Source organism: Sylvia atricapilla, chromosome 14 (assembly GCF_009819655.1).
Source record: "Sylvia atricapilla isolate bSylAtr1 chromosome 14, bSylAtr1.pri, whole genome shotgun sequence".
Taxonomy (NCBI): domain Eukaryota; kingdom Metazoa; phylum Chordata; class Aves; order Passeriformes; family Sylviidae; genus Sylvia; species Sylvia atricapilla.
Genome location: NC_089153.1, coordinates 8,210,523 through 8,234,240, shown reverse-complemented (window position 1 = coordinate 8,234,240; position 23,718 = coordinate 8,210,523). Strand labels below are relative to the sequence as shown.

At 44.5% G+C, this 23,718-nt stretch overlaps 1 protein-coding gene and 1 long non-coding RNA gene across 6 annotated transcripts in view; one reads left to right on the top strand and one right to left on the bottom strand.

Annotated features, from left to right (window-relative positions):
• The window catches only part of RAPGEF6 (Rap guanine nucleotide exchange factor 6), a 118,378-nt gene extending 109,090 nt beyond the window's left edge, over positions 1–9,288 (bottom strand). For 2 of the 5 annotated variants that reach the window (XM_066329006.1, XM_066329007.1), the window contains exon 1: positions 9,083–9,285. In XM_066329006.1, coding sequence (XP_066185103.1) covers positions 9,083–9,151 — 69 coding nt within the window. In that variant the 5' untranslated portion in view covers positions 9,152–9,285. Of the gene's footprint in view, positions 1–9,082 lie in introns of all 5 variants that reach the window. The other 3 variants (XM_066329010.1, XM_066329009.1, XM_066329008.1) reach the window with 3 other exon arrangements.
• A 199-nt stretch (positions 9,289–9,487) lies between these two features.
• LOC136367423 (uncharacterized) lies at positions 9,488–15,162 on the top strand. The gene is made up of 3 exons (XR_010744691.1): positions 9,488–9,717; positions 11,562–11,721; positions 13,941–15,162. It is a non-coding gene; the product is annotated as an uncharacterized lncRNA (long non-coding RNA).
• Positions 15,163–23,718: the final 8,556 nt, after the last annotated feature.

The following is a 23,718-nucleotide window of genomic DNA, read 5'->3' as shown; positions in this document are numbered from 1 at the left end:
GCGCACAGACCAGTCACAGAAAGCAAGAGACAGACACAAAGACAAAATGTTTTGTTACCACTTTTGCTGCAGCCCTTCCTACAGATGAACCCCAACCTGCAGATGGAAGTTAGATTAGGCAATAGCCTCTGACTTCTTTGTGTAGCTACTCACAATAGATACTGCATAACCATTAAGTAGGAACATTCAGACTCAATAATCCCACCAAGACTTAGACACCAGAAATACTGGATGGCACCAGTTGTGCTCCTCAGTCCCACTCATTCTTGGGGTGGTCCTGTGCAGAGACAGGAATTGGGTTCAGTGATCCTTGTGGATTCCTTTCAACTCAGGATGTTTTTTGATTCTAATATAATTCCTCAAGATCCCCCAAGGCCAACTTAGAGCTCTTTCTCAGCTAGATCTAACTGCACTCATATTTCTTCATGTAAACTGGATTAGCACTGGGAATAGGTGCACCCCGTTTGAAAAGGCTGAGCCAGTGCTTCAAAATATCCACTCACTTGTATCCCATAACAGAACCACATTCCTGCTCACCGCTTCATTTCAATGAATCAGAATTGGAAATTACATGCAGGAGACAAACAAGAATGGTGGAACAGCTTTTTACCCTGTCATGTGTAACTCAGTGACTCACTACACACAAACCCTCAATGTTCTGCAAACAATGCCAATACACATGAGCCATTGTCCACAGGTTTATTAGTGCACTGTAATTTCATCTTCTCTTTAATACATCCATATTCTGGGGAGCAGACTTTACACTGGATGAAGGAATTTTCATTAGTCATGGCCCAAGAGCAGCGTGAAACATGCAGGAATAAAGGGCCAGTGCAGGTAACTTAGAATAACCCTTCCAGTTCTGTGCAGAGAACAAAATAGCATCACTTGTCAGAGACACAAAACATCTGTACACTTTTGTTCTTACAGGATGGAACATGGATACCCCATCCCTAGAAGTGTTCAAGGCCAGGTTGGACAGGGCTTGGACCAATCTGGTCTAGTGGAAAGCGCCCCTGCCCATGGCAGGGGGCTGGAAAAGGATGGTCTTTAAGACCCCTTTCAATCCAAACCATTCTGTGATTCTGTGACCAAGAGGTGAGAGACTCCACTACACAAGGTATCAGTATCAGCACCAGGATAAAGCCTGCCAACATTCTTCCCAGAAGGTGCCAGGATGTTTAAGGGCTTAGAGACACAGCCACTTAAAACCAAAACCCCAGGGTCTTCCCATACCAGGGAAAGCAGCAGCAACAGTCCCAAAGACCCTTCACAGACCTATATTTAAAGAAGGTATTTCAGAAATCAACATGACCCCAACCAGATTGAACACTACTGCTCCAAGCCAATAACAGGGATACTTACAGATGACTTTACACTGCAATGATGGAAGCACCAAACACACATTTAAACAATGAAGAAGCCCTGATCATCCCCAGGGAGATCAGATACACAAAGTCACAGCTATTAGACAGAGCAATTGTATGCATGTTCCATCTACACTAGATGATAAACAATGAATGTTCAGTCTAATTTACTTCTCAGAGTTTTTATTAGAAGTTTACTTCCTTTGGTGCTTTGTTTTCCTTTTTTTCAATCAGCCGTTTTCAATGATCTTCCAAAATAATTAACAAATTATATACACCTACTCCAAGGAAACTGAAACATCACGATGTTTCCCTGTTTCCATCATAGTTTGTTTTAATCCTTTCACTCTGGCCCAGATTTTCCCTTCCACAACAGTGCTCAACATTCTTACCCACAAAACAGGTTAATATGAATAGAGACTCTAAAAATCAAAAAACTCACCCATCCCAAATCACTCATGCTGATTTTCTCTACTTGTTTAATATTACATTTTTTTTCAACAAGGAAACTTTGTTAGATACATGCTATAAATTTAAGAATAATCTGTAAGTCAATAGTCACTTCAGTAAAACCAATAAATGTAGTCCAAGCTAAAACAGTGCCCTGAAACTTGATTTATCTCACTGGAACCACAAATCTCTATTTGACTGAAGTCAACATGCTTTACTGTTAAGAAAGCTGGAAAAAAAATCTTTTTTTCTGAGAACTATAGGCAAAGTTTCCTTGCAGGTATTCCAACCAGACAATAGCTGCAGTACAGCCAAACCAGATCCCTCCTCTGTGAACAAGGTACTTCATCCAAGGCTTAAAACACTGTTATTTGTGTCTCTGAGACATAAATAACCAAAAGAATTGTCTGAGCAACACCTTCAGGCTTGCTTATTAAAGCATAACAATAAACTCAAAAAAATGTTCAAAAACAGGCAAAAAACACTCCGAAGACAAATACTGAACTCCATATAGCTGAATATTTACATATACTAACATTTGTTGAAACTAATAAATGTTCCAATATTGTATTTTAGTTCATTTCAAACAACAGATGGATTTTATTTTTTATGTTCAACTAATTTAGGGCTGATTTCAGCTTCAGGAAGTGTGTTATACTTAAGGTTCCAAATAATGATAATTTGAATTATTTGGATACTGACATATGCCAGGTTGTTGAGTACCTCTAGCCAAGAATTCAGCTGTATGTCAGAAGCAGGGAACTGTGTCCACATGGCAATGAAATCATAAAATAACCAAGCCACACTGATTTTTAAGTAAGACTTTGTCAATTCAAAGTCCATCCTGTGATCAGTCACAGATTAAAGATGCTAACTGGGGTTAATTTCAATTATTCAGAAAAGAGATTTGACCCTGCCCAGTCTTGGGGAGGAGGATACATTCTACCCCTGCACTGGTTTCCCAGGGATGTTTAGGAAGACTGAACAACTACTGCCAACATGCACCAATTGGTATTTATCTCAACTTTTGGAATAAAAGGTATCTATCAAAGAATATCACTCTTGACCATCTCATAAAACAAGGCTTTATACACAAAGTTTATAAAAATGATTTATCAAGAAGCATAATACAACAGTTTGCATGCCTGGCTTTTTTATTACAGGAAAATCACATTTAATTGAGATCAAGACTCATGACACTACACTGTGTTAAGAAATAAAGAGACAACTACCCACCTAAAGCACAAGACAAAATAGAGGAAAATCTAAGCACTAAAAACTTCCTAACTCATCAAGCTGGCAGCTGAAGAGATGCAGTTTTCCCAAAGCTTTGAGGCTTGTTGGACCATCCACCAGGACTGTCAATGCTGTATTTACCATGAGCTTAAAGACATTAATTTAATAAGCAGCTGGGGAAAAAAAATGCGGCACTGTTTTACCTTCAACTGAAAGCTAATGTAGCAGGGAAGCATAGGAGGAAGAGAGGAGGTTTATGACTGTTTCATTAAAAGTAATAAGAATTTCAACTTGATTAACACAGAAACTACAGTCTTCTTGTGAATAAGACTCAATCTTAAGAGCCGCCAGCCAGCACTATGACACTCAATGTGCCGTTCCTCATGTACCTCTGTTCTGAACTTTGGTTTTAGTAGGTGGCTATAAAAAAGCTTTACAACACATTTTATTTAAAGAGACAAATCTAATATTTAACAAAAGGTCACAAGTCTAGGTTTTGCCTAGCCCTAGCAAGATGCTGATGGAACATGGTGTCAATGAAATGCATGCAAAAACACACGCAACAAAATGCAGTTTAAGGAAAGATTCCCAAGTCTTTCCCTAAAGTTGCAGTTAGTCAACATTTTTCTCCATGAAACAGTTTTTCTGCACTCGTTTTTTCAATCGAACTGAACATAAATAAAACTGTAGTTGTTGCCTTCACAGAACTACTTATAAATTATTCACATTACAAGATTTTACGTTTTTCTAACTGTAGAAGATAATTGTTGCCTTATGAGTGAGGAAAGGCAACCTGCACAGGGCACACGAGGGCCCAGGAAGGAATTCATTGGCAGTGAATTGCAGGCACGTCAGTACGTGTTCCTATCACTTTGGTTATCACCAGTGATAACGAACTTTTCCACTTTAAAGGTCTTTTCCAGTTTCCCAGCAGTCACATGCCAAGATCAGCCCAAGCCTCTGCACGGTGACGGGTGAAAGTTACGTAGGACTGGTCAGTGCATCTTTGATCAAGGTTTCAGGAGGTTCTCTGGCAAAAACACCAAAGCAGAAAGAGGCAGAACAATCTCAAGGATTTTACAACAGTTGGCTGCTGCTCATCTTCAGTTTGAGCTCCAGATGTGTTAACTGCATGACCAAGTCTCACAAAGTGTCACCTATAAAAGGAGATCACCAAAAGTTGGGAATGAAAATGTAACATGGAGGTTAGGCAGTAGAAACTCATGGCAGGAGTCAGGTGTCCATCCTCTGACCCTGTTTTAGAGGCTCACATACTAACAGGAAGGTGTTTTTATTAAATAGAAAACAGCATCGGCAACTTCATTTAACACAAATTTCTTTTGGCTTTACAGTAACTGCAATCATGTTCACTTCACGGGTGACTTTACAATTCTAATTGCTTTCAATGGCTATCCAAAACCAACACCCTCAACACAGTTACATTCCTAAAAGCTCACCTCAGGTTCTAGAAACAACAGATTTCTACAATGGTTAATCCTGCTTCACCTACTGAGTTTACAGAAAATTATTAAAAGGATGAAAAAACCCACTTCAAAATACCAGTTATTTCTGGAAACAAGAAGCAGATGTTCTCCTCTGTTTGGCTCAGCTGTGCTACAGTACAAGAGTGCCTTTGTTATGCTGTCAGCAATAATTTATTTTATTTATTACTGCTATTTCATAATGCCTATCAATGTACTATTTGTGCATGATTTACATTCATGCAGATCTATTTCTCTATATCTAAGCCATCAAGAAGCATCACATACAGGCTCCAAACAGCAGACGCTGTCATGACACAATTCTGCAAATTAGTTTTTTTTCCTCTTTCCACTGTATTAATAAAAAGGGAACAGGAAGAGAAGAAGGAATTAGTATTGCCAAATGAAGTCGAATTAACATTAATCAAGAATTACTGCAAGAAGACAAAGTTAGGAAAATGCAAGAGCTCAGAGTATAAAAATAAATTCCAACTCTTTGAAGTCAAATAAAAGCAAAGCTTTCTGAACCACGAAAGTAAACACTGTCTAGAACAAAGTCATGAAGAACTAAAAAGATACTATATTGGGAAAAGGTTCCATTAAAAATGGAAGAGAGCACGCTCACGGGAGGCGAGGAGAAGGAAAGACAAAGAAAAAGCAGCACAATCATTTGCTGTTTGGCCCTATCAACTACTGAGTCCTTATCTGTGGCAGCATGAACAACTCCCCTAAAGACCAACATCAGAGCCTTTGTATGGATCTGATAAGGAATTCTGGGCCTCAAAAAAAAAAAATCTTTAATGAGAGCACACACAGTGGCATAAGCATTCATCCTTCCCTCCTACTGCTTCGAACTAAAGATTTTCTCCTATTAAAATATTCCCAAATTACTAATTTAACATACCCACCTGTGACAAGAAACAGCTAAAACACTGCACAGTAAATCCCATATTCCCAAGGAAAAACTGGAGGATTTGCATGTATAAACACTCACAGATTTACCACCACATAGACATCTGCATAACCCTGGGAGAAAAATGCAGATACTAAAATATTAAACAAATATATGAAATCCTATTGTTTAAGTATAGGCATGATTTTTTTTTTTTTAGACTGATTAAGCATCCAACTACTGCCAGAGTTTCCTCCCTCTGACAAGACAGAAGGGATGATTTGTTAGGATAAGCTGTTATCAAAACTAATATCTGAGAGAAGCCTCACAAATTCTGCACTTTCAGGCCATACCTGAGAGACAAGTACACAGATTTATTTCCAGTGTCAGCACAGGGTCACAGGCCATCAGGGAACCAACAAGGCACACGCCTGACTAAATGGGACTCACTCAAATCCTCGAGCAGCATCTGCTACATACGCGGACATCAGTCCACTAGGAAACATCCCAGCACTCTTTCCACATGACAAGTCACTTGCATCACATATGAACAATATGTACCTCCAACAATCCACCAAAGGAGAGGAAAAGCAGCAAAATATTTGTTCCAAAAAAGAGTCTAAACAGAGTAACACAACAGCAATTACATAAAAATGGATGCACCGTTAAATTTTTGCTAAAATCCCCACAAATTCATCAAAATAATTCCCTCTGGCGAAATAAATTGAAAAACTGCAACACATGAAGTATCTGAGCAACAACAACTAAAAAAAAAAAATCAAGTGTGTACATGCCTAATATGCATAACTTATACACTTTAACAATTAACAAACATTGGAATGTTACCACAACACTGAAAACTTGTCCTAACACAGATTTTTGCAAACAAAAATATTTGTAGTATCAAGAATTAAAAAACTTACTTGAGCAACACACTGAGATAAATTTCAAAATATGCAATTTTTCTCTTAATATCTCCTTGCTTAGTTTTGTAGTTCTTAGAAATTAAAATAGTCTGTCAAGAAAGAGACCTACAATCAAAATCATATGGATAATTGTACTACTTGTGAGCAAAAAATCCGGCATGTGGAGTGTTTATCTGTATTTTTCCACAGGCTGCACAGATGACAGGAACGAAGCACCAGACCATGCTACTAATCAGCACAGCCCCAACCCTGTAATTTGTAATAAATACCCAGGTAAACTTCTCATACAAACTGCAGGATCAGAAATAGAGATGGGGGCAGAAAGGGACTGAAAGGGATTGAAACTCCTGTGGATGAGCAGCTTTGGCTTATCATAAAATACCATCATGGCTCGGGGAATTGGAGGGGGTTTCTGTACAAAAACACAGTCAAAGTGCACAAGCAGCCCCGTGCAGCTGATTTCACGTGGGAGGAATTGATGATACCTTCCCACCAGAGTAGGAGGGGAGAAATGAAGCCACACTTTTGTCTGTGCACAACTGGATACTTCAGGACAGGAGTCACCAGACGGTGCATCCTGTGCAGGGACACCCAAAGTTTGGGTCTGATCCTAATGGCTGCACTAAACAGGTTTCCTTCAGCTTCCCTGCCCCAAGTGTTGCAGCCTGCAGAGGAAAGAGGACAAGTCAGGATGTTGAGAAAATAAATAAATAAATGAATGAATAAACAACATTGCAATTGTTTTCTCCAGTTCACTTACCACCCTAAATCCATCTGTCCTCACACGCCAGAGCAGATGTTTTGAAAATATGTCATTGTGACTGCATCAGGGGGTTCCACACTTTGTACCTGAGCAGGTAGCACAGATCCAGACTGAGGACCCCCAGGTACACCCTGCTGTCAATCAGGGAAAAGCTTTTCTTTCTAAAGGTATGCAAACAAAAGTATCCTAAGAAAACAAAAGTGATTCGACTGTAATTATCTACTCAGCAACAGAGAGCAAGAACTGAGGACCCAATCCTGCCAAGTTTTAAGTACATGTTTAACTCTAATCACAAGTAGTCTCACTGTGTGGTGTCTCTAAAAGCCTGCCAAAACAGGGCCAAATTGACAAGGGAACTTAAGTTTTTTTTTAAAATCATTTTAGAAGCACTATGACAGAGATTAGCAAAGATTAGATTTTTTTTCCCCCACATTTAAGAAATCTTGGCAAATTCAAACCTGCACACAACACTCATGTCACTCTTAATGGAAATCTACACAAATGCACACAAATCCACAAGCAGACAGTCATTGTGATATCTGACCCTTTAACACTACAAGGTTAAGCAAAATAATTATTTTAAGGCTGTTTTAGCCAAAACAAGGTGACAACCATAAGGAATTCCATGACAGCTGCTGGGAGAAAAACTGGGGATGTCGGAAAAAAAAAAAAAGGCAAAAAGCCCTACACAGCCACAGAGGTTGGTCCAGCAGGCAGGAGCAGTGGTGAGCAGAGGTTCTGGCCAGGCCACATTACCTGTTCCCCAAAGTCCAAGCCATGACGAGCCAGCATGGAATGCCAACTCATGAATGACACCTCTGTGATGAACCCAGTTGCCCAACACTTCAAGCCACACTAGCAAAGGAATTTTGCTAACTGAAGACTCCAGCTGAACAGAAAGAAAGGTCTGAAGCAAGAGGGGAGTGCTAAAAGGAAGGAAAAAAAAGAACGGACACTTGGGCTGCCTCATCATTAACTTAGAGACACAAGGAGGAATGTGCCAGATATCCCAAAGCAAGTGACCATTGGGACTGAACATCTGTATTTCACTCACTCGGCCGACCTGAAAGGGAAGAAGGGACTCTGTCCCGGCAGGATGAACTCCAGAGCAGCTCTCTAAGTAGCCCTTCCATAATTAACTTATAAGGAAGACCAGGCAGGACATTCTGCTCTCCATGAAGTACCAAGGGAGAACAGATGTTCCCCAGTCTCCACGGGAAAAACTCAAGAGTGTATCACTTCATAGCACTAATTCTTGAGTGCATTAAAAAAAAAAAAAAAAAAATCACAGCAAGGGAAACAAATCAAGGAAGGCAAAGGGTAAGTAAGTAAACAAACTCCAATCAAGACCTTCAACAAATGCAGTCGATATCAAACCTATTCCATTATTAAGGGAATGTTCTATGACATTACCATTCCTAAAAACACATAGCTGATTACAGACTAGCTTGTGGGGAAGGGACAGAGAAGGCAGTTAATTGGAAAAGGCGTTTTATTGTAGCTTACCAGCCTCGCACATTTCTACACTCCCACTCACTGCAGAAACATCTTTATGAAGTCTGGGCAGCATAATTAGTTTGGTTTTGTTTAAATCTGCATCACTGTACAGGTAAGCAAAGCCTTTCAGCTCCCTAACTTTTCCCATAAGTTTTGCATCACTGAAATATGCATCATTTTACTTTTCGCTGATCTACTTCTTGTTCTTCCAACAGCTGGCCCGAAGTACTTCACGAAGCGCCTTGTGCCTGTACTCGGCGTGTTACCGGGCTTTTAAACCACTGCTGGTCCTGAGAGGGCCAACTTTGGAGAGAAATAAATAAAGAACCGAGCTCCAGACACAAGTCTGTGCGCCAGCCCGCTCTGTGTGCGCACCGCGGACTCCGCGCCGTCGGAACACGGATTTACGCAAAGGAAAAGTGAGAAAGTAAATAAAAATCTCCGCTGGGAAGCAGCCGGAGCCGCCTTACCTCCGGAGTTCTCTCGGCGGGCTTTTTCCGCAGCGCCTGTTTGATCCTGGGCTCCACCGGGGCGCTCATGGTCCGGCCCCGCGCCCCCCGCCCCCCGCCGCCTCGGGAGCGGCTGGCGGGGCGCTGCCGCGGCTCCTTGCCCGGGCTCCGCCGCCCTGCGGGCCCACGGGGGACGCACCCCGAGACGTTCCCCGCGCCGGGGCCCGGGCGGGGAGCGGACCGGGGGAGGCCGGGGCGGGAGCGGGGCCGGGCGCGGTGCCCGCGGGCTGGCTGCTCACCAGGCGGGCGGCGCTCGGGGCGCCTCGGGCTCAGCGGCGGCGGTGGCGCTCGGGGCGGGCGGCGGCGGCTCCCGGCGCGTTCCCGGGGCGGCCGGCGCCGTTCCCCATCGCGGCGCGAGCGCTCCGTCCGTGAAGTTACCGGCCCGAGCGGGACTCCCCGCGCGCTCGGCCCCCGCGGCTCCGCCCTCCGCGCCCGCACAAAGCGATGCGGTCGGGCGAGTTGTTCCGCGGCGCGGCGCCAGAGGGTCCGGAGAGAAACCCGACGGCCGGGGACGAGCCCGCACCTCCCCTGAACACGCCGGGAGTCGCCGCCCCCGTGCGGACCCCCCGCCCCGCTCACTCGCCGCGCATCCCCCGGTACGGAAAAGCGCGAGAGCGGGCGCTTTAACCCAGAGAATCAGCCAGAAGAGCGAGGGGCGGGGCGGCCGAGGTGGGCGGGGCTTCTGTGAGCACCGCCCCCACGCTCGGGCAGGGGGCGGGGCCGGCGGGCGGCCGCGGGCCCAAGGCTCGCGAGGGTTGGGAGGGGCCGCGCGCGTGCGCGGTGGGGGCGCCGATGCCCGGCCCTCAGGGGGCTGCGAGTTTCTCGTGGAAGTTGCTTTTGTGCTGTCTGTACACCCGGCACGAGGCGTTTGCTTCGGCAGTCTACGTCCGAAGTAAAGCATTTTCTGCATCACTTGGGATCAGAGTACCCGTGCAGGCATAACAGCAGTCGTGCCTTCGTGGCGCCGCTCCACTTGAGTTAGCGTGTGTTCCCCTTTCCCCTCACACTACATTTCATAGAATGTTGACCTCCCTGATTCCTGAGCTTCTCCAAGCCTTTGGCTTCGGTCGCTTCTGGAGGAGCGGCCCCATCGTGGCGGTCGCAGTGAGGCCTCGCAGCGGCACGGTCCCGGTGTCCCCCGACCCGCCGAGTACACAGCTCGGCATTAAATAAATACAAGGAGGGTGCTACCAGAGCTCGGCAGTCCTGTGAGGTTTTACAGACTTCTTCTAAGCCCTGAATTCCTGGTCCTGACGGCCTTTCGGGGACCAGAGGAAGCAACCACATACCAAACAGGCAGAGCAAGATTTTCCTTCCTATTACGAGTCCGATTCTGTAAATTTATGAGATCAAAGCTTTGCAGGCACAGAATTTGTGTTTGCCCTCCTGCTTTTTCCTCTTTTCTTCCTAATAACCAAGAGTGTTTCTGTTCCTGCCCTTTTTCCAGCTACTCCTTCCTGTTCTATTTACCATTTGCCCTTTATGCTACAATTACCTTTTTTGTACTCAAGGACTTGATTGTCCCTTCCAGTTTGTTTGATAATATTTCTACTCTTTTCTTAAAAAAAAAAAAAAAATCTGAGGAAATATGACATTTCCTCCAGTGTAGACTGTTCTGATGCTGGTCCTGGTATCACTGCAGGCACAACAACCATGGGATGGACAGCCAGGATTTAAAGAGCAACTACTCTTAACATCACAGTCATCACACTGCATGCACAACAGAGACAATATGAGATGCTCCCAAAACTGACAGGAAAGACACACGTTTCAGTCCCATAAAGTCTATCAAAACTCATTTTCTTTATTTTTTTTTCCTTCTCTTTGAACTTCTGTTGTAAATGTAAGATTTCCAAATATCATGTCTATTATTGTTGCGAAGGTCAGAAGTTTGTACTAGTTATTTGGCAGAACATGTTATCCTTTTTCAACTTTAGTACATAAAATATTGTTTCCAGTGGTGTGGGAATCTTCAGATATTCCCTGCCAGGAACCAAATGGAAAAGATAGAGAGAAAGAGTCCTCCTGAGTAATTAAGGAGAAGAAAAGAACTAAAGAATGAATCCTTCTCTATTAAGAGATTCATTTTTTCCTCTTCTTTTTTTCCTTTTTAAATTAGAGATGTAGTAGCAAATCAAGAGCTTTCCCAGCTCAGTTTATATTTAAAGATCGTGTAAAAAATTAGTCAACACTCCCCAGGTGCAGGTGTCTGGAAAAAAAATTAATGACCAACTAGCAAGAAAATCCTAGATTTTGGTGAACTCTGCACAGTCACAATTCTCATGAATATGAAATAATTTAAAGCCTATTCTTGGTTTTTAGAAGGGAACTCATTTTACCACCTATCCCAGCTGTTCACTCCTACAATGAACATAACACAGAAGTGGACGCTCACCGTGGGAATAAAGTTCTTAGCCTAAAAGTTCCTTTTTTTTTGCAGACAAATTCCCATACTGAACACCAGCCTACAGCCAGGCACAGGAGCAGTGAGGGAGCCAGAAGTATTCCACAGGAACCAAAGCCACCATTCCAATTTAATTGCTTGGCTCAACTGACCCATGAAACAAGACTTCCCTCACTCCAAAAGTGCCTGAATTTGGGTAGGTAATGGCTCTAATAGCTGCGATTATTTCAGAGGCTATTTCAGCCATAGGGTTTATTTTCCCAGATATCTGGAGAACAATGGAAACGAGTGTCATGATCCTCACTGCTTACTGGTGTTACAGCCAATGTCTCCACGTGGTAAAGCTGATGTAGTTAAGCACAATTAAAAGGCTTTCACAAGTGAGTAATTTCAGGGCTGGGATTAAGGGATGTGGCCAAGCAGGATGCCTATTGTCCACGCAGAGGGGAAAATTTGCTTCCCCTTTATCTGGATTGTATCCCTGCGCAAGTGAAGCATCATCACTTTGGGCAAAGTTTTTTAGTTGAAAACTAACAGCATCTGTATCATGTAAGAATCAGAGGTGCTTTGCTATTAATATGGATGAGTTGCAGTCCCAGGAGACTAAATGGTTCTGCTTCAACCATCTGTGAATTTGGGAAGACCAGCTGAGTTACAGAGTACATCACCTCCTCCCAGTATGTTCCCTCAATTGTTCTGCTTCACTGACACTCCCAAAGATGCCTTTTACCACCATGTGCACATCCCAGATTCCTCAGGGTAAAATTCAACTTCCTCACCTCTCCCACTGCAAAAGATTCATAATCATCATGCACTGAATTATTTTTAACTTTTATTTTTATGTGTTCTATGTTTTTAGTGTCCTGTGAGTTCTATTACAGCCTGGAAATTTCCTTCCTCTCATTCTCCAATCCAGCTCTTAGACTATTGGTTTTAATTTCTTAGCTTTGGAAAAAAAATCCCTTTGGACATTCGTGCATATCTTTGGCAACGACTACTAGCTAAGTATGTGGTTAACATACCACAAGGAGGATACACAAATTAATTCTCTGCCTGACTAGAGGAAAACAAGATATTCTGGGATGTCGAATGGGAAGAACCTCTTCAGACAGTTTTACCATATATACTTACTCTAATAATGAACTTCCTGAAAAACTGGGGAGGCAAAGGGGTTATTAGGAAGTTTATGAGATCTCACCTTTTGCAGGAAAGTTACATTTTTGCAAATGGTACAACACTGCTCAGGTAGCTATGTAAGAACATTGATCTCTTGGCTATAACAGCATTTGGCAGCTCAAAATTTTCATTTCTGAAATTAAAAGTGAAATGCCAACTTACTTTTGCAAAATCAAGAAATTAAATGGTCCAAATACTGTAGCACTAATTCTGCTCCTTCTGAAGCAAAATTCCCCACTGTGCATATTTCCAGAGCTTCAGTTCAAATGATAATGGTAAAAATAGAAAAGAAGAAACAGAACTGTGTGATCATTATCTTTCTGCTGTGTATAATAATGTTAATTTAACACCTTGTTTTTTAAAACTAAACCCCCATCTTTCTTCTTTTTAACTCAAGACTAACACAGCTTTCCTTCTAAAAAAAAATCGAGTACAGATTTTTCCTGAAGGGCTTTCGTTCCATATATAGATTTTTCCTGAAGAGTAGAAGCCATGTACACATAAGCAATTGCAGATCTCCTTGTGACAGTCAAACACTTATTTTTGCACCTTTATCGACAATATGGAAACAAATGGGGAGCCTGACACCGTTTAAATGAGGGGATGGAACACTGATGTTTTACCTTCAATGGCAATTTCCCATGCTTTTCCTGTTCACTCATCTGTGATGGTCTCTAACTGCTGAGTGCTGGTGTGAATGGGCTGGGAATTCAGCGAGCCTTAAGACTGAAACATTTTAAGATTTTATTAACATGCAGAGGGAATGACAAGCCCCAGCTGCTCCCAAGAGCAGCCTGGGCCATAGCTCAGCTGGAGGCAGTAACAGTTTCCTAAGTCTTAGTCCCAATTGAAGGACACATCTCTCAGCTAAGGGCAATTTGTGGCTTGTCCACAAGAAAGGCTTCATGAAGGACAGGTGGAAATTCTGAAGTAACAAATATTTTATGCTTGAGGATGCACAGTGGGTTGGGAACATGTCGCCCTGACCTTTGTGTAATCCTTGGCCGGTGCTTATGGAGTCAGGAACAGTCTGAAAAGGAAACAGTGAATAGGGTTATTTGCTATTCGTTTACTGAGGTTTCTTTGAACACAAAGACAGGCATTGATGCAGTCTCTGAAAGTTACCAGTGAGAACAGTGAAAGCTGTTTGTGTTGAAAGAACACTGGCTGTCCTGTGACACTGACACATATGTTCTCATCTTTCTCGTTTCCCTTCCTTGTCCATATGGGAAACGACAGGTATGAAGAAGGGCATTCCTCTCCCTTGCCACTGCTGAGTGACTTGAAAGGGTCCATCCAGGACCTGCCAGCACCCTGATGGAGTTACCAAGCCCTGATAAATGTGAGTGAGTGAGATGAGGAAACAAAGGACTCCTGCCAAATCACTGGAGCATCCAAACTACCTCAGGCATGGTGTAGTGTACAACATTATCAACAGAGTCTGATCAAACAGAATAAGAACTGCATAAAACATTCAAAATAGTTACAAAATTACATCTAAATCCCAGCTGCTTTGCTCCAAGCCACCACCAAGTTGGTGGCTTGCTACACACTCCACAATGGAACAACTCTGTCTGAAACAGGCTCTTTTAATTTTTTTTGTGTGTCTTCTGCAAGTTTATTTTTACTACACACAACCTACAGATACGTGATTCCAGCCCCAGCACTTTGTTGGCAAAACCCAAAAGAGCATATGGACCTGTCTAGATATTGGAGGTATCCAGAAAGAGTATACAGATATCTACGCTCAAGCCTGAAAAAATTAAAGATGGGGGTGGCGGGGGAAAACCTGCCCTGACAGTAGGCAATCTGGAGTCTGGTGACTGCTCCATTTGCATGTTCTTTGTTGCTATAATCAGCTTCAACTGAAAGACTTTCTTCATTTGTCGTGGGAAACATCATGCCAAAACCATTAGGAAGTGGAAGGTGGGTAAAAGAATGAGCTGGGCACAGATAAAGATGAAGACTTAAGTAACAAAAAGAAAGAACAATCTCGGCATGGAAAACTGTTCACCAGTAATTTGGTATCAGTTTTGCCAATTTAACTTATCTTATTCCCATTAATTTTGGGGGGATGTTAAAAGTTGTACAACTATAAGCTGCAAGAAGATTTCACAAACAAGTGAAGATTTTGTGTCTGTGACCTGTTATAACCCAGAGAGAACATGGAATGGGATTTGTATTTTTCTACTGAGTAGCTATTTTCAGAGGCAAAAAGCCAAACACTTGCATAACTCAATGTGACCATTCTGTGTATCTGTGGCATTTGTTACTGGACAACACTTTGGCTAATAGTGTTCAGCTGGTAAAAGAACAGGGCATGCCTACAGAAAGCAGCCAGTTTAAATATGATAAAAATTAGAGTAAATAGGATTTCAGTCCTTCCCCTTCCTAAGTAAATGGAGTAATTCTCCGAGCATGTGGAAAAATAATAAAAATCTTCTCTTCTGCCAAAAAAAAAGGCCAATGGTCTAGACTTTTTCTTAACTGGCAATCATCTAGATTAAGAAACTGTGAATAAATGCCTGACAGGCAATTTCACTTCTTTATGCAATCAAATACATGTTACTTATTTGTGAAATCCTACAAGAAATATTACAGCATTTGAATTGAGACCAAGGCTGAGGAAGCCTTGCATTTCATACTGTTCTCTTGCTGCTAGTGTCAAGGTTCTTTGCCACCATGGGCTTTGCTATCGTAGCTTCAACCACAGTGATGATTCAGCCAGCATCAGATCACCTTTCCATTGTTTGCAGATATTTGGTGTGTTTGTAGGAAGATACAGGTCTCTGTATTTGTGGTTTTGTGCATGTGTATAAACTACAATTTGATTATGAAGAAATGTTGCACAGTTTAGTAGACTCAGCCCAGGCCTGGGAGCCAGGAATGCTTGGTGAAGTCATTGCAAAGTTATGATGGCCAAAATTCCCTGTATCATCCTCTAAAACCCTGAGGTTTTAGTCATATCTCACAGCTATCAGTCTGATTTTTTTTTTTTTTTTTTTTTTTTTTTTATGAAGAGGGGATAAACAGCTCCTGCTGACATGAGTTAGCAAGAGCTCAGCTCCTCCATGCTCTTAAACTGGGTTCCCTCGCCTTGAAGCACTTGCTGTCAGGGCGGTTGCTTTTATCATCTGTCTTCACAGGATTACATGCATCCTTATGATTCCATGTGATCTCTTCTCTGACTTTTAATGACCCTACAGAGCTAATGACATGTTTAGTTCCCCCCTCCAATTACAACTATATGAATGAGATGATATCAGGAAACTCACTGAAACCATTAAATCTCAGGCATGAGGAATTTCCAGAAAGTTCCTGTTGTCAGCATGTCAGTTTTAGGCTTCAAATGCAGAAGCATACAGCCTGCTCACATGATGACAGCAGCATAACAGGACAAACTGTCTTCTACAGATACAATCCTAACTATTTTTAACTTCAGAATGATCTGCAGATGACTCTTCTTCCACTCATTGTGGTTTTCCTCCCTTTCCTTCTGCAGACCCTGCCCTTGGTAACATACAGTAATTCTGTGTCAAAGGATATTGATTCCTAACAGTATCCCAAAGCCAGTGGTGGCCTCTTCCAAACACCCAGAAGCTCTCCTGCATCAGACAGCTGAGATGATCCTGCTCAGAGACCACCAGACTCTTTTTTACCTTCATGTTTCAGAAAGTTGAGACATCCAGGGAGACGGGTGTCCTTCCTCAGCTTCGAGGGCTAAACACAATTGTGTACCCAGAGGAATGTCCTCACCTGGGCAGAGCAGGAGCTGAAGGTACAGCACCAGACAGAGCCAGCAGAGTTAGACTCCTCCTGGAAGACCTGCTCACTTTTCCATACACCAAACAGGGAGGAACCCTCACTGCAAACCCACCCCATCATCCCACCCTGAGGGGCTGCAGCATCTCCCAGCTGGGATTTCACCCAGGAGGGCAGGTTGTGTCCAAAGTACAGCAACTCCTGGAGTGCGTGCAGTCTGCAGGGGGGGTAAATGTGAGGGGAGAGGGACGTGATATTTCATCCTGTGCTTTTCCAGTAATGGTTGTAATGGTTGGTTTTTTTTAAATGCTAACAGCACAACCAAACCTTGAATGAAAGGAAGCACTGTGTATGGAGCACAGGAAAAATTTCCTTTACTGTAATTTGTAGGGAGAAAAGGAAATAAAAGCAGAGCAGCAGTTAGCAGATGAAGGTCAGATGATTGTATGAATCAGATGGTGATGCAAGTTATTGAGTGCACAGCTGAGTACTCCGCCCAATAAAACAGATGTCACCCAAGTGCACAAATACCACTTACCTATGATTGCTTACCCCCATGGAAGTAATCTTCTTTCTCAGAGAGAGAGGACTGAGGGTTTTTTAGGAAAATATTTATTAGGTATGATAGCAGTGATGACATTAAGGCAGATGCAATTTTGTAAGAGTTTCAGGCATTTCACTCCCTGTAGGTGAAAGCCGAGACACAAGCATCCCCTAGTCCAAAACACTGAAGAGGTGATGAAGGCTGCCATTGGGGTATTTCCAGAGCTGCGTCTGGAAATGTATTTGCAATTTCCATTAAAAAAGGAAACACGATGAAATTCCTGCAGTGACCTCCTTGGCCCATAGGAAGCACACTGACTTTCAGAAAAACCCTGACACCAAAAACAATCTTGTCAAGGAAATAAAATTTTCAATAGCTGCATATGAAGTGACTGCACAAGTGGAACCGGCAACATTTGACTTTTCTAGAAAGCAGAGTGGAGCTGCCCTCCAGCAGCTTACCTTAAGTGCCCTTACCTGCCCTCCATGTGTCAGGGGTACTCTCAGTGCCATACCAGCATGCCAAAGGCCATGGATGGTACCAGCAGATATCTCACTACCTTTTTTCAAACTGCTTTAGTGACTTACTTTTTATCCCAGAGCTTCTGCCAGTGGCAGACATTTTCCATGGCAGTCCATTGCATTGGAACAGTTGGATTTCATTGCCATCTTCATCCAAGGCAAAATTGCCTTTGCAGTAGAAGTGTTTTCTTTTACATGAACTGTTGCCGTAGTAGTTGCTACTTTGTGAACTATCATTGGGTCTCAGCTAGGAGAGTATTACGAAAGCACCAGGCTTTTGAAGAAGGTACCAAGAGAAATGGAAACAGTTTGTGGGTTTGCAGTTGAGGAGGCCCTGAGCAGGAACCACCCCAGAACTTTTTCCAGTTGTGGTCTAAAGAAGGATGTGCATACACATGCAATCAAAATTGGCAAGAAGAGTATTGCAGTAAGAAACTGAGAGGGCAAAGCTCTGCAGCACTTTGGGCCCAGGGTGGGAATCACCAGTAAAGCCATGTACTGGGGTCTGGCAAGATTGTGAGTGGAGACAAGTGTCAGGGACTCCCCAAACCTGGAGTGCAGTGATGGTGCTCTGGCAGATTAAGCTGTCAATAACTTATACAATAACGGGATCACAGAATGGTTTGGGTTAGAAGGAACCTTTAGAGGTCATCTTCTTCCAACCCCCGCCATGGGCACAGACACCTTTCACTGGACCAGGTTGCTCCAAACCCCATCCAACCTCCCCTTGAGCACTTCCAGGGATGGGGCAGAGACAGCTTTTCTGGGTATTCTGTGCCAGGGCATCACCACCCTCACTGCAGAAAACTTCTTGGTTTTAAATTGAGCCTCTTTTCATTTAAAACCATTTAGTTTAAACACTATGGGCAAGGAGGGGGTGAGGGTTCTGTTGCAGAGTGTTTCCCTTGCTGAGATAATGAGACCACCACATGCTCCAGCAATGCTGCTCAGCTGCCTCTTTAGTTGACACCCTGAACAGGAAATATCCAGATCAGCCCTAATGAGCTTTCATGCTTTGATTGTAAGTGATGAAGGCAGAGGACAGACACTTCTGATGGAAGACATTTCCTCCAAACCTGCCTCTGCTGTTCCCATCCTGAAAAAGTGGGAATTCACCCCATATTTCTGAGACTAATGACTTGCACTGGACAAACCCTTCATGGGCTCTCACAGAGCCCATGATTCCTTCACTGGAAGGATGAGCTGCTGTAGGAGCTTGCACTCCAGCAGGGTCAGCAGCTTCCCAGCCGGCCAACCCGGGAAAAAACAGACAAGGAAGCAAAGGTCAGCCTCAAAATATCTGAAAAGTTGTGTTTAGGTTAAGGATTATTTTCCTCTGAAAAATGTGTCTGAATTCACAGCTGTGAAGAGCTGCAGTTGCCAGGAGCAATGGGGGCTCTTACCAGCCCAAGACAGAACCCTTGATTTTAATACTAAATCAGTTCAAGTCTACAGTTCTTAAAGAACTCTGTTTCCATGAGAAGGGCCTGATTTCCACTAACCTATAATTTAAGAAATAGTTTGGAGGGTTAAGCTGTACTTTGAAAAATAAATTCTCCTTCAGGCTGATGGCTTTTACATTCTAGCCAGCCTCAGAACAATGTCATGTGAAATGACAGAGATCAAGACCTTTAGTTAAACTGTACAAGAAAAACAGCTTTGGACAATAAAGTGCATGGTCATTAATTATTGCAGCACAAGGAACACAGCTGTAATTTTTTTGTTCAGCCAGAATATCTCCCACAAATTTTATCAGTCTTATTGTTAATGCATGAAAACAGGATCCCTTATTTTTTCATGTCTTTTGGTAGTGATCAAAATTAGACAAGATTTCTAGTTACAGCTGCTATTAATAAATCTACTCCTTGAATATGTGGTAGTTAATTTCTTAGGATTCGGTGCACTCAATAAGCTATTGAAAACTGTAATTGCTCATGGCTGTAATTTTGAAGTAATTACAGAAATAACTATAGAAGAAATGCTGAACATAGTCTTTCCAACACATTGAATTTCTCTAAAGTGAAAAGCATCCCTGGCAGGAAAATCAAGCGCATAAACCCACTGGTACCCTCTGCCCTAAAGTCACTGTTTATAGACACCTTTTTAGAATGGTGACTTCTTGCCACTGCCACCCCATAGGTCCCAAATTCGGGTGTTTGCTTGGGAGATGTCCCACCAGTGGCCCTGTGTCAGCACTGGGAGCTGGCCAAGGGACTTGCTGGGGTCACCCCTGCACAGACCTGGGCTTTGCCTCCAGGTGCCCTCACCACTGCATTCTCTACTGGCTCCAGGCTTTCTTTTGGTGACATTAGTGAAAATATTCTAGAAATTCATTTGATTAGCCAAGAAAATTAATTCATGAACCTTTGGGAAGTAAGAAGCTGATTTCTCAAGGAAATGTTCTTACCCTTCTTCCTCAGCCAAGCTACGTGCACTTCCATAAGAAACACTGCCTTCATTTTCAATGCCACATAAGGAAAACGTTTGTTTTCCATTAAGAACCTAGGACAAACTCCACCTTCAGCTCTCCCACCTGGCCCCAGCACTGCCACCAGTGAGACATTCGTGTGTCCCAGAGCTAACAACTTCAGCCCATCCTGCTCATGCAGGAAATAATGATGACAGCAGCATTGGTTGCAATTGCTCCAATTGCAATTGCACGTGCAGAGCTGCACGTGATCTGCATGACCCCCCATTCCTCCTTAGTGTTTTTCCATAAAAAAAAGGAGGGTCTGTCCAACCAGTGGAATCAAAGCTCATCCTAAGGAGTTAACGAAGAAGGAAAAGCAAGTTCCAGATTAAACAGATGCTCTGGTTGATGCTAGAAACTGAACAACGGGAGCAGGCAAAGGCTCGGTGGCTGCAGAGAGTTCCTCTCTCAAAGCATTTTAGAAAGCACAGGATAGATGAAGTCTTCAAACCAAAAAATACCAGCAAATAACAAAGTCGTTATGGGCTAAAAGGCAGCGGCCCAGGGATGGCCCTGACCTCTGGCACCGCAGGGCTCCCCTGGGACCTGCCTCAGAGGGAGTGGCTCCCTCCCGTTCACACAAAGTTCTGATTTTGTAAGGCGAAAGAGGAGAGCCAGAGCAGGACATTTCCATCCTGCCATCCCTGTCTTGTTCTTCCTTACGATTTTTCTTGGTCGATAATTTCACTTCTGAGAAGCTTTGCCTACAGAAGAACTGTTACCAAAGGTGCTGGGTTGCCGGTCCTTAAGGAAAACAACAGCAAACGGAAGGCACGAAGGTGGAGGGAGAGGTGAATCATGCCAGAAGTCCCCGCCAGCACTCGGACTGGGCGCTCCTGTCACAGCCGGGGGCCTGGCCAGAGCTGGGGCATAGGCAGAGCAGCTGTGTCACAAGAAAAAGGCATGTGCTGATATCTCCTGTGCTGCTTTGGAAATCCGGGACGAGCCTACGGCCCAAATACTTCCTCTGGGATGTTGCAATAAGGACTGCTGGCCGGGCCGGGCTGGCTCGTCTGCGCCGCCCGGCAGCGCAGCCCTGCCCCGGGTCACGGTCCCTCGCCCTCGCAGGTGTCTGAGCACCCAGACAGCCGCCTGGCTGTACTGCAGGGCTCCGAGATGGAGCTCCGGGGAAACCTGGCCTTCAAACAAAGCGAGAGTGTGCGCCCGAGTCAGCCGCAGCAGGAAGCAGCCCCGCGGCCGGGCTCGCCCCGCAAACCACCTGGGCCGGTTGTTCCGCCCGCAGCGCATCGCGGCCCCGCTCGGGCGCACAGAGCGCCCTGCCCGCACGGCTGCGGCCACCGCCGGCATTGCTCAACCCGCCGAGCCTTTGAGCAACAGGCACCGGGCACAGGCAGCGCCCAGCGCTGGCGTTTGGCTGCTGACGTGCGCTGGCGGGGATGGGCAGGTGTCACCGCCGTGTCCTCTGAGGTCATGCAGGACGTAGGAGGTGCTGCCGGACGCCTCAGCACAAACCGATGTGATTTAGGTAACCTTTCCTTAGCACGGACACCCCAAACCACAGGACCAGCTACTTGCTGCCTTTCCTCCTGCACGTCTTGTACCGTAACTAGCAGTGCGGGGCATGAGGAGCTCTCTGGGCCCTGCCGCAGCTGGTTCTCGGGAGCACAGCCGAAGGCAGGAGCTCAGGCACTGATCCCCATCCTCGGAGCAGATGTCTTAAGCTCCAGCTGGGAACAAACAGCTGGAACACACAGAGATTTGGAAATCGATTCTGCCGCTGTACAAATATTTTTGGTAATGAAAATAAACAAATACATGGGAGTAACATGCTGCTTCCTGCTACTATGCTTCTAGGAGGAGACAAGCTGCCAGAGAGCAGCGATCCTGAGCGAGACCTCGGTGGGTGACATGTAGATAATGGCTCACATGGAGGATTTCCAGAGGCCACACAACTGTCCAGCCTTGCAGGCCAGCAGGTATTGCTGAGGCAGAAAATGCTGCCCAGCAGAGGTCCCCTTGGTGGAAGGAGGGTCGCAGCACCTCTCCAACACGACCCCTCATGCCAGCTGTTCCACCAGGTTCCTGTGGGCAGCCCCAGCCCCAAGGGATGCTCCATGTTGGCACTTTCTGTGCCTGTCAAGGCAGGAGCTGTCACTGCTGTTCCTCGGTGCTGAGCCTGTCCTGCAGTGTCTGTTCCTTCCCACCGACCACAGCAACGGGGAAATTACCCACCCTTTTGGGGGAGCTACCAGACACACTGGGCACAGATGAGTTACCTTCCAGCTCCTCTGCCAGAGGACTCTCAAAGCAAAGCCACTGCTGCTGGAGAATCAGGTTCTGCTCCAAAGGCTGGACAGATCCCATAGGATTTGAGCTTGTGTTTCTTTGGCAGTCAAAACAGAAAAATGCTGCTTCCAGTAAAGAAGCATCTCCAGCCAGCACTAGCAACACTTTCCAAAACCCAAAGCACTGTTGTATTTAGATCTGCCTGTAGCAACAGCAAAGGTGATCTTATTGTACACAGGGAGGATAAGAAGGCTGCAGGGGTGGTGTGCAAAGCCTGTAACTGCTCCTGTACTACAAAATAAATGAGGGCATGGCTGGAACAGAATGTGCATGCTGCAGCACATAAACAGAGATGTTCCTTGCAGCACAGAGACTCAGAAGATATGTGTATCTTTAGGCTCTCTGCTTACTTTTACCTCTAACTACAAGACCACTATTTTTTTTAACAATAAATGTTTAAGAAAGCAACAGCAGCTCAACAGAAAGCTGTTAGGAGCTCTGTGCTTTTGTGCAACCAACACTGAACTGCTTCCCACCCCTGGATCCAGAGATTGTCCTGTGGTTACTCTGCTCTAAGCCACACAAAAAATAATCATATCCTCTTCTACAGACCCCTGGGAATAATGTGGGAGATGAGAGACGCCATGGTACTCGAGTGCCTGTGGCTCCCTTCCTGTCTTTGCCTCAGCTAAGTGAATTAGCTTTCGCTTTTGTTTCAGGAAAACTAAGGGAATTACAGAAAAGGAGTAACAATACATTAAAAATATTGGCTACCAAGTGCTAGCTCCCAGTCTAGCTGGAAAGTTAGAAGGGAAATCAATTCTGGGCATTAACATCAGCATTTTCTGGATGCTGCAGTGATTATACTGCTGTATTTACTGCTCACATCATCGCTGCCAAACACCCACACAGACACATGACTCCAGCTACTCTTGCCATCCCCATCAGGAGGACACCTCATGACCATCTACTATGGTAACACAAAATTCTCTGCCCTCTGTCAGGTGCACTCAGCCCAAGAAGCCCTGAAGGAGGTCTGATAGAGCACAGTGCACATCTCTGGTGTTCCAGAGCTCCCAGCTAAAGCTGAGCATCTCCTGCTGCAGATTCTGCTGGAGTTGCCTGCTCAACACCTTCAGTGCTGCTGTGGGACTGCAGCCTCTGCCTCGTGAATCCTTTATGGAACAAGTACACCAGGCCAGCAATAGCCCTGTTACCAGTAGGAAAAGGCAAGGGATCCTGTGTTAATTGCTTTTGTTGACTCACCCACACAGAGCCCATAGCCATTGACCGAGTGTTACTTGGGATGCCAGCAGAGAAGGCAGAGTCAGAGCAATTCATCCCTGCACACAGGGAAACTTCATAGCGGTGTTACAGGACCAGTTTAAGCACCCAAGAGTCAGTTGTTGTGACTTTCATTCCTCTGAGAGGACGAATTCCATGCTTCCAAACACTCCCATCACGGGCATCCTT